Source organism: Physeter macrocephalus, chromosome 8 (assembly GCF_002837175.3).
Source record: "Physeter macrocephalus isolate SW-GA chromosome 8, ASM283717v5, whole genome shotgun sequence".
NCBI classification, from domain to species: Eukaryota; Metazoa; Chordata; class Mammalia; order Artiodactyla; family Physeteridae; genus Physeter; species Physeter macrocephalus.
In genome coordinates this window covers 81,248,185-81,260,131 of record NC_041221.1, presented here as the reverse complement: position 1 = coordinate 81,260,131, position 11,947 = coordinate 81,248,185, and the positions used below count along the sequence as shown (strand labels likewise).

General features: G+C 35.4%; 1 protein-coding gene across 3 annotated transcripts in view; it reads right to left on the bottom strand.

Annotated features, from left to right (window-relative positions):
- Positions 1 to 6,859: 6,859 nt before the first annotated feature.
- The window catches only part of ZFYVE16 (zinc finger FYVE-type containing 16), a 55,427-nt gene continuing 50,339 nt past the window's right edge, over positions 6,860 to 11,947 (bottom strand). For 2 of the 3 annotated variants that reach the window (XM_055086641.1, XM_055086642.1), the window contains exon 18: positions 6,860 to 9,638. In XM_055086641.1, coding sequence (XP_054942616.1) covers positions 9,477 to 9,638 — 162 coding nt within the window. In that variant the 3' untranslated portion in view covers positions 6,860 to 9,476. The remainder of the gene's footprint in view (positions 9,639 to 11,947) is intronic. The other variant, XM_028493033.2, reaches the window with a different exon arrangement.

Sequence of the window (11,947 nt, the reverse complement as noted above, 5' to 3'; positions counted from 1 at the left end):
CGCACGCGCAGAGGCGGCGGCTCGAGTTTCTCCAGCCCGCCGTCTTCCCGGATGGTTTTCGCGTACTAGTGTCGCGCGCGTTGCACTTTTGAAAGGTAGTCAGGAGATCGGTAGTTCTGAAGAACGCGGCGTCAGGGAAGACAGAAGCTGGGTTGAGACGCCAAGTTGCTGCTCTAGGGTACGAATTTACAAATTGGATATATTTTCTCTTTTTAATTTTAGTAGCATCCTAAAAAATGACATGAAATCCTATCTCCATAAAAATGAGCGCTTCTGCATAAGGAGACTGAAGTGATAAGTTGGAAGTTTTCTGTTCCCCTCTTACCTTCTCTACCGGTTTTCACTCAGAAACACTCCTAGCAGCTGGATTCTCCCACCCACTGCCTTCTTTGCCCTCCTTAACTCCTTTCCATAGCCAAGCTGGGATTGGAAAAAGCGCCAGTGGAGGCAGACTGACGTGAATTAGCAATGCAGCACTGCCATATTCTGGTTCTGTAACTCTAATACCACTCAATCCGTCAGTTGTAAAATTAGGCTAACAATACATCACCTCACACACAGCACAAATGGCAGCCCTTCTTGCCCAACTCTTCATATTTTAATATACGTAAGTCTTTCCAGACGAGTTGTAATTATTTCAATATGTCTTCAATAAGGCTTCCGTATTCTCTGGATTTTCTCAAGCTCAATCGAAAAGATTTCTTGAATTTCAGAAAACACTAAATTTTAATGACTTCATTGACCTTAAAAAAAAATCTTTCTTGAGATATACAATTGATTGGCTTGAATTTGATCTGTATTTCCTAATGATACAAAATGTTATACATTTAAGGGGTACAATTCAGTGTAGTCACAGAATTGTGCAACCAGCACACCATCAATTTTAGAACATTTTCGTCATCCAAAGCAGTCACTCCCCTTTCTCCCCAACCTTAAGGAACCACTAATCCACTTTCTGTCTCTATGGATTTGCCCATTCTGGACATTTCATTTAAATGGGATCATACAGTATACAGTGTTTTGTGACTGGCTTGTTTCACTTAGCATAATGTTTGCAAGGTTCATATTGTAGCATGTATCAGTACTTTATTAAAGTTTTTTTGTGGCCAAATAAATTTCCATTATTTGCATATACCACATTTATTTGTCTATTCATCAACTAATGGACTGTTGCATTGTTTCCATTTTTTGGCTACTAATGAAATTTGGCTGCTATAAACATTCTTGTACAAATTCTGTGTGGAATTATGCGGGTGTATTTCTCTTGGGTATATACATAGGAGTGGAATTACTGGTTCATATGGTAACTCTATGTTTAACTTTTTGAGGACGTGCCAAACAGTTTTGCAAAGCAGCTACATACAACATTTTACATTCCCACCAACAATGTATGAGGGTTCCAATTTCTCCACAACCTCACCAATACTTGTTATTATCTGTTTGTTTAATTATAGCCATCCAAATGGATATGAAGCAACATCTCATTGTGGTCGTTATTTGTATATCGCCAGTGACTAATAATGTTGAACATATTTTCAAGTGCTTATTGGCTTTTTATATATTTTCTTTGGAGAAGTGTCTTCAAATTATTTGCACATTTTTAAAATTAGGTTATTTGTGGAGGTTTTGTTGAATTGTAAAAATTCTTTATAAAGTCTGACTACAAGTCCCTTAACAGATGTATGATTTACAAATATTTTCTTCCATTTTGCAGGTTGTCTTTTCACGTTCTAGATCGTATCAGTTGCAGTACGAAAGTTTTTATGGCCTATTGATAACCGTATTAGGTCAATATTTTCATAGATTTTACAGTAACTGGCTCAATTAAAATTACTCTTCACTGTCCGTTTTTTAGAACTACATAGTGGAATATGTGGCATGAGATAATGATGTCTAAGATTTGCTTGAAAATACTCCAGCAAAGAAATCAAGAGATAGGTGAAGCAAAAGTGGAAAATCTTGATAATTGTTGAATCTGAGGATTGTTATAGGTTGGGTACGTGGAGGTTCATTATACCATTTTCTCTACTTTTGAGTGTTTGGAAAATTTTATAGCAAATATGTGTCTAATTACTTTTAATCTTTTTGCACAAAGGAAGGGTTTCATGTGTTAAGGGTATATGGTACACTGAAGAAAGAAGATGTACAGAGCCTTATGAAGATCAGAATGTGAAAAATGGGCATTGACCTGATAGTTTGGAGCTGCTTTTGATGACATATTTAAAGAGGAATTAATGGTATAATATTAGTTCTGATTAACCCAATCTGGGTAGAGGTGGTGAGATTATGTGTATTGGAGGAGTGGAATAAGATGAGGTCATCTGTGGGTGACCTTTGATTCAGTACATACAATTCACTCTTGAATAAGAGTGTAGCTAGCCTTAGAATTTACTTTCCACTTAGCACTTATATATATTAAATGTATGTATTTTATAGTTTTCTGGCTTCTGTTTTGTTATTGACAAGTTTTCTGCCAGCCCAGTTGCAAATTCTCATAACTATAAAGCAGTCAATTTTTACTCTCTGGTTGGCTCAAATTTCTTTTTAAATATGCTTACATTGATAGCTTCCACTTACTTTGATTCCTGTCCTGGATTTATTCTGCAGTTCAGCAGACAAAAGATGTTTAAATGTCATCTGCCAAATTGCCAGTCTCTGCACTGGATTCCTACTTCCACATAATTTAATGCTAAAACCAGGGATCCTACTAACTCCCTAAATTGTGATTAAAAACAAACAAAAAACTAATTTAATTCAATGAATTTTAAATGGCCCTCAGGCTTGAAGTTAAAGGGTTTTTGAGAATTGAGAATTTAATTACTTTATATCTTGGTTCCTCTAGCTGCTTAAATATTTTCTTTTTTAAGTTAACAAATCTGTCAGGCATTATTGCCACTCATCCAATTAGCTGTGTTTACCTACAGGGTTGAGTGAATCATGAAAACCCAGACTCATGGGATTTTGGAAGTTTTCAGCTAGCTCCTATGACACAAATATTAGACTTTTTAATATTGTCCCATGTGTCCTTGAAGCTCTTCATTTTTTTCCACTTTTTTTTCTCATTGTTATTCAGACTGGCTAGTTTCTACTCATGTATCTTCAAATTCACCGACTCTTCCATCCATCATCTCCAGTAATTTTTTTATTGTATTCTTCAGTTCTAAAATTTCCATTTGGTTCTTTTTATAGCTTTGATTTCTTTGGTGAAGACTTCTATCTTTCCATTCATTTCAATAATGTTTACCTTTGCTTTGTAGAACCTGATTAAAATAATTCTTTTTGTCTTTTTCTGATAATTCCAACATTTGGGTTACCTCAGAATTGGTTTTTGTTCATTGTCTTTTCCCTTGAGAGTTACTTAGATTTCCCTAGTGTTTTGCATCTTGAATAATTTTTGATTATTTCCTGGATATTTTGAATATTATGAAATTCTCAGTCCTGTTTAAATCTTCAGAAGAGTGTTTTTGTTTTGTCTTGTTTTAGCTGGCAGTCAATCCAGTTAGTTCACACCACACATCGTGGCCTGCTTTCTGTGGGCTGTTGTTCCAAAAATTTAGTTCTCAGTGACTTTGCACTACCATTCTAATCTGCCCAAATTGTGCACCACCCAGTGGCTAGTCTGAAACCTGGATAGTGAGCTATACTGTAGATCAGTTTTCAAAACCTTTGCTTGGCCACTTCTGGTCAATTTCACACATGCACAGTGTGGAGGTGATCTCAGGATTTTATATACAAATTTAGAGGTTCCCTTTCTTCAATTCCCTCCTATCAATGATCTTCCCCACACTCTCTAAGATCACCCCTTCTTGGTGTTCTGGCTAGAAGGCAGAGCTTTAGCTTCCCCACAACATTGCTAGTGTTCTGCCCTGCACTGACTGCCACCATTGCACAGTGGGTAGAGAGGGGGGTGCTGCCTTTTTGCTGTCTCTAGATTAGGTAGGGCAGGGAAAGTCCACATTGCTCCATAGGGTTTACACATGGTAGGGAGGGAGGGGTGCTACTGTTTTTCTGCAGCTCTCCTGGAATAAGGTAAGTAAATTCAAAAGGATTCTGTCTCACAGCCCCCCAACCCCCTTCTCTGTCCTCTGACTAGACAGCAGATGGTTCCTTGGACTCTGTGCCAGCTGGCAGTTCCTATTTTAAAGTGCCTATGTGTAGGTTCCTTTTTATTTATTCTGTTTGGGATTTGTTTAACTTCTTGAATCTGTAGAGTCATGTTTTTCATCAATTTTTAGAAGTCTACATTATATCTAAAAATATTTGTTCTGTTCTACCCTCCCCTCTCCTTCTGCAGCTAATTAAGCAGATCTTTGGGAATTCTCACTGTATCCTCTATATGTCTCCTGTTTTTTCCATCTTTCCATCTTTTTGTTTCTCCATGCTGCATTCTGGATAATTTCTCCTGATTTATATTCCAGTTTATAAATCCTTCCAATTGGTTATATTCTGTTCTGCCTTTAAACCTATTTACTGAGTTTTAAAGTTCAGTTTTTATATATTCTTGCAAGCAACATTTGTATTTAGTTACTTCTCAAATTAGTTCCATCACTTTTTAGTTTCTAATTCTCTACAGGAATTTGACACTTGACTTTATTTCTTTAAACACAGAAAGCATAAATGTAATACCTAAGACTATATGAATTTAACTGTTTCTACTAATTCTTGCCTCTGGAATCTAGTTTCCTTATGTGCCTGTTTTTTTTTGTTTGTTTTGGTTTGTGTGTGGGGGGGAACCACCTTAAAGCAAGTTAAATGCTTAAGAGTCTTTGGGTGACGTAGGCAATTCTAAACTTGGCTACAGTTTTACATAATTTATATTTCTGATTCATCCTCATCTAAAGGCTGAAACCCTTTGAGGGGGTCTCAGCCTACTGTGGGGAAGTTCTTCTGTTAGATTCACAATTCCTGTTAGATTCACCATCTTGTGTGGGCCTTGAACTTTGATATCTGTCCCCCTTACCCCATTAGGCTGTCATATTAGGGCCCCATGCTCACTTCTCTTTTTCTCTTTACCTTTGGACTGGGTGTTCCATACTGTCTTAAAAATCTCTTTGATGTTTTAAGATGCTTTTTGTATTTTAATCAGCTTTGGTTGTTTTTATCAATGGCATAGCTCTAAATATCCTAACATGCAATTTCCAGAAACAAAGATGCAATTGTGGGAAACAAGAAGTTTCCCACAATTGCATCTTTGTTCCTACATGGCCAAACCCTACTCTTTCTCTTGGTATTCTCTGCACTTAGCACATACTACTTGTGGAATGGAATCCATAAATGTTGATAAGAACTATGCTTAAAAAAAAAAAAAAAAAAAGAACTATGCTTAATTTTGTCAGAGCAATTAATCTTTTTTTTTTTAAGAAATTTGTACTTATAGCTGCTCTAAGATATAGGTATCTTGTTTTAGTTAGCTAATATTAGTTGCTTCATGTAATAAAACACCAGAAAATTTAGCACCTTAAAAAACAGACATTTATATCTGAGATTCAGAAATCTGAGAAAGGCTTAGTTGGGTGATTCTCATGAGGCTACAGTCAAACTGTGGCTGGGGCTGCAGTCTGAAAGCTTGACTGAGTTGGAGGATCCCCTTCCACTTGCCTGGCAGCTGGCTTCCCCAAGAATGAGTGACTCAATAGAATGAGAAGGAGAAAGAGAAAGAGACAGACAGACAGGGAGGGAGAGGTGGGGAGAGAGGGATGAAATGAAGAGATTGAGTGGGGAGAAATACACCAAAGATGGCAGCCATAGAACCTTTTATAACATAATATTGTAAATGACATCCCATCCCTTCTTCCATATTCTGTTGGTCACAAAGACCAACAGTGGTACAGTGTGGGAGGTGACTACACAAGGGTGTGAATGACCAAGAGTCAGGGATCATTGTGGGCTATCTTGGAAGCTGGCGAGCACCTTATTTTACCAAAAGAACAAAAAAAGAAAGAAAAAAAAAACTTTACTATATTCGGAGGTTCATAATAAAGCTCTTGAATTAGACCTATTTCTTCATTTGTAAAAAGCATGAAAATATGGCTGTAATTTTATCAGTGCAAATACAGAAACTGTTTCGCAAAAGGTGTTAAATGTTAAATTGTTTATCATTCCAAGCTAAATCCAAAACACAGAATATAAAGAGAAGATTTAAAACTACTAAAAACCTGATGTAAAAAAACAAAACAGGGGCTTCCCTGGTGGCGCAGTGGTTCAGGGTCTGCCTGCCGATGCAGGGTACACAGGTTCATGCCCTGGTCTGGGAGGATCCCACATGCCGCGGAGCGGCTTGGCCCGTGAGCCATGGCCGCTGAGCCTGCGCTCCGCAACGGAAGAGGCCGCAACAGTAAGAGGCCCGCGTACCACAAAAAAAAAAAAAAAAAAAAAAGAACACCAATGTCAATTAAGTGGTAAAAGATAAATTTAGATGGTGAGGCTTCGTGTTGGGTAGGAAAAAAAATAAAGGTTTTAATTATAGCTCAAATAAAAAAAACATTGCAAGTATTTTCATAAAAATTTGTTATGAGAAAAACAGTCTTCCTATGGAAACATATCGTCATAATTCCGTAATGGATTTTCTTCTTGCTTTTCTGCAATTAAGATTGCTTTTTATCAATTACACAGTGGTTGGAGAAGCAGTGAAAACTTTAAGATTCTAAATAGAAGCCACATAAATCAAAGTAATTGAGGAGATGACATTGTGTTCTTCAGTGTAAACAGAGCACTATATTTTGTATAAAAAAATGAGGGGAGATAATAATAATATATTTGCTGCTACTGCACCTAAACAAGGTGGGCAGTAAGACATATTAAGTTTTTAACATTTCTTTCTGATTTTTGAATGTTTATATATTACACATATGAAGCATTTTTTTTAATCACAAAGAAAAAAATTAAAATCTAGGATTGTTTAGAGGTTTCTGGTTTATTTCAAGATATTATCTTTTGAAATTTGAGTCAAGTTATCAAAGTTATATTACTATTAAAAAAGAAGAGTTGTATTCTTTACTTATAAAACAATATTTAAATCTAGGCTGTTATAAACTTAGGCAATTGAGACACCACAGTCAGGCTACTACTTTTATGATTAAATTATGATTTTTATGATTATGACTTTTATGATTAAATAAGGTAAGATATTCACACAACACAGAAGACTCTTTAAAGTTAATTGCCTTAAAAGGGAAAGTTGAATGTTTTGACATATTACTGACTCTTCAGATTTTCAGCTCTTGCCTAGACAAGTTTAACACCCACGCCTTCTCATTATTGGTATGGCTATCCTCCTGGATTGTTTTCCAACCAGCTACTCAGAAGTCATATCTCTATTTTAGCAATCACTTTTACTTTGTTAATTATCTGCTTCACACATTCATCTCCAAGAGGGAAAGAACTATTTTATTCATCTTTCAATCAATGAAGACTACTAAAGTGCTCTGCGTATAGCAAGTCTGCTGGATTGCTGCAAAAGCAAATGGGCTAAATTTTACTTAATATTTCAAAATTCTTGAAAGACAGTATTCTTAAAAGGCATAGACCAAAAATAGATCATTGCAGACTGAGCACAAAGAACCATTCTATTTCTTCACCTTTAAAAAAATTAAAATTTTAAATTATCAATGTGAAGAACATGACCAAATGCATTCAGAAACATATTGTACATCTACAAAGAATACTTTAAAATGTGCCTCCAAAGGCACAGTAATTCCAATTTTTATTAAATGTAGAGACTTTAGGGAAACAAATCCAAAGCTATCCCATCATGGGAAGAGTCCTCTACCTTCTGGTTATTTTAAAGTAACTTCAGTATTCATAGATTGTGCCCTTAACTTATACTGCAAAATAAACAAAAATATAAAGAAAACAAATTGAGTTAGATATGCAATTGCTTATGATGTCAACAAATTTCACAAGTTATTACATGTTGCTTAATTTTATTTAATGTCTGCAACATTTTACATTGTTTATGAAGTAGTTACTTCCAAAAGACTGATATTTTCCTCCATGCTGTGTCTTTGGTTAGCACTACAGATGTGATTCAGTAGGAATCATATGACCAAACTGATTCAAATTCTCAGTTCTTTCCTAGCCTGAGACCTAAGAACCTGAGTTATAACCCTGACTTCGTCTTCAGGTTGAAATGCTTCATAAATACTTTCTTAAAACAGGGCTATTTAGTGTAGTTTCTTTTTCTTGAGACACAGGAGTGTTTTTGATACAAAAACATATATATTCCACGTTAGAATAAAAAAAGCATTAAAATAATGATTATATTTTAAATAACTTAAATGACAGGATTAACTAAAATATGACCATTACTTTTTTTAACACAACGTACTTTAAAAATTTTTTTCTATTTGAAGTAAAGAAGAAAGTTCTGTAACAGTTTCAAATACATAGAATTTAACTTATGTTAATATACTGTTATAAAAAATAACTACCATATAAAGAATTTAAAATATGCAAAAGTAAGTAGTTCATTAAAATTTATAATTAATACATTGGTGTCAATGAAAATATGTAGACTTGCCAAGAAACTTTTAAGGTTTAAAGGAGAAGTTAAAAAAACACCTGTTTCAGGCTTCATTTATTGCTACATAATGACTACTTCAAGGGTCATCTGGCCTGTCGTCAATCACTCTTAGAAGTGGTATATACAGTGGTATACTTTGGAAGGAAAGGAGGAAAAATAATGCACTGCAATACAAAAATATTACCTATTTATAAATTATTAAAGGTTTATAAAACACATACCAAATCACATGTTCTCGCTATAAAAACAATATACTTAATTATAGAAGCACAAAATCCTGAAGCACCCACAATTACTTTAAGAATACCCATTTAATCAAGAGAAAACCATATATGTATATATAAAATAATAATTTGGAAAGAAAAAAGGCAAAATTCTGATTTTAATGCAAACAATCAGTTTATCTAATCATGGAGGTAGGTCTCCACTCCAATTATACAAATAAGTTATCTGCCTTATTCAAAGAATTACCATATAAGTCTAAGATCTGGAAACTGGTCTGTGCCATTGAAATACATTTTTAACAGACTTTAGAAACCAGTAATTTAACTGGCATATAAACAAAAAAGGTAGTTCCTTCATAAGGTTACATCTGAAAGGAGCCTTCATTAAAATCATTCTTGGCATAAAGAGGTATACCTAAGTGCAGATACTTTGGCTTAGCATTTAAATAACACGGTTAAATGCTACAAATTTTTTAAAGACAGAAGAAATCCTTGTCTTTTTCAGTACTTGTAAAGTGTAAAGCTTCAAAAACTGTGGATCTCTTAAATTTTTGGAGATTTAAATATTGTGCTAATGATTTTTAAAAGTTCATTCCTGCCTAAAAAGCAAAGCTTACATGTTTCAAACATCAAACATATTTACTTTTAGTGTTTGTGGCATTTCAGCTTTAGTGCTGGAGTTAGTTTTAACAAATCAGTTTGCAATATATAATACGACTCATGTCCTTTCGCTAAAAAAGATTTTCAATAATAAAAAATACTAATTCTATTTCTAATGGTAAACTAGTAGAGTTGGAGGTCCCACCGTGGATCACAGGGATTAGAGCACTATCAAGATCATTTAGATAATGCTGAGGAAGAAGTTGGCCTTCAGATCCTGCCTGAAATTCAACCTGGAAAAAAAAAGTCTTGATGAGTCAACCCTAGAAATTGAGCAATCTTGTTTAGTTCAGCAGATGAATATAAAATAAACTATTTAAGAATATCATTCAATTTAAGCACGTTAAGAAAATACTTGATATTTTGTTCATAAAATAGTGTTTTACATTCTCCTTTATTTCTTCTATCTACTACATAAATTATAATTGTCCCTTCCACAGATACTATGAAAATAAAATTGCCACTACTTCATACTTCAGGTTTCTTCTCAATGAACATGTAAACGCATTGGCGGACAAAGGTTTTGAATAATTGTCAACATGACTTAAATAAAAACCCCATGGTATTTAAAAAAAGATCTACTTAAAAATATTTTGAATTTATCATAAAATAATATTTGAATTTAATTTTGCTGGTGAAAATTACATTTTAATACATATGACTAAAAAAATTAACAATGCTTACTCAAATAATTACCAGGTGCTTCCTTGAAAAAGGCACTTTTAATAGTGAGATAAAAATGTAAGTTCTTTTTTCCAATAAGAACCGTAACATCCTGCCTGAACAAGAGCAAACCTTCAACATATGAAATTGTTCATGTTAAGATTGACCATTCTGGGACTTCCCCGGTGGTCCAGAGGTTAAGACTCCGCGCTTCCATTGCAGGGGGCGTGAGTTCGATCCCTGGTTGGGGAACTAAGATCCCACATGCGGCGTGGCGCCGCCAAAAAAAAAAAAAAAAAAAAAGATTGACCATTCTAATGAACAACCTGGACTGAAATCTATTATACTGGATGTCGGAAACAGTTAAAAAGGCACATTAAAATGCTACTGGATTGGGACTTTCCTGGTGGTGCAATGGTTAACACTCCATGCTCCCAAGGCAGGGGGCCCAGGTTTGATCCCTGGTCAGGGAACTAGATCCCACATGCCGCAACTGAGTTCGCATGCCACAACTAAGGAGCCCACTTGCCACGACTAAGGCGCCTATGTGCCACAACTAAGGAGCGTGCCTGCCGCAACTAAGGAGCTCATGGGCTGCAACTAAGACCTGGCATAACCAAATAAATAAATATTAAAAAAAAATACTACTGGAGTACCACTTTTCACCTATCAAATTGGCAAAGTTCAAAAGTTTGATTATATACTGCTTTGATAAGGATGTGAGAGAAAGAACACTCATAAATTGTGGTAGAAATATAAATTGTCATAACCTCTATTTGAGACAATATGGTAATATCTATTGAGTACATACTTGGACCTGGCAATTCTACTTCTAGGAATGTTTCTTATATACTCACACTTATGCAAAAGCAAAATATTGTGGATACCTTAAGTATCAACCAGGGCATACCAAACATGCATAAGCACTAAATAAATTATGGTACATTTATATAATCAACTACTACTGTGCAACTTTGGAAAGAATATGTAGTTAATATGAAATCTCTCTAAGATATATTAAGTTAAAGCACTGTTAAAAAATAAGTGAAAAGAGAACAAAAAGGATTTACAAACTTAATTGCTCATACATGCAAAAAATTACAAAGAATACATAGAAATGGATAACATTTGACTGCCTGACCAAGAAGAGAGGATGAGGGGGAGTATGGAAGTAGACTGAAGGGTTAGGAGTCAAGGGTAGGAAGGTGATCTTGCCAGGGCTATTACCAACTGATGCAACTCTACTGGGAACCATTTACATTGTAGCCTGGAGTTAATATCTCCAGAGGTCACCAATTAAATAGAGTACTGTGTGAATGCTGCTCTCTAGCATGTTTAATGAGGTGGTCCTGATATACATACATTTGTGAGATAACAGAAAATATATATTGGTCTCTGACCCCAATTCCTGGCATAAAACTCCTAAAACCCTTGTCATTTCCTAAGTGATAAGAATACCAGTAACATCTCTTGTTCTAATATTTATCTTTGATCCCATCCCTGACACAGGGCTCCTAAAAAACTTGTAAATTCCTAAGTGATAAGAGAGGGAGGAGCATCTTTTGTTCTTTTGAGTCAACTCTGGATGGGCTCCTAGATAGGGGCTGGTCACCAGAAAGACCAAGCCCATGATTAGAAGCTTTAAATTTCCGGCCCTACCTCTCATTCTCCAGAGAGGGGAGAGGGGCTAAAAACTGAGTTAATAATTGATCATGCCTACATGAGGAAACCTCCATAAAATCTCAGTAGAAGGGGGCTGAGAGAGCTTTCAGGCTGGTGAATACATCCACACTGGGAGGGTGACGCACCGCAGCTCCGTGGAGACAGAAACTCCTGCTCAGGACTCTACCAGACCTTGCCCTATGTATCTCTTCATCTG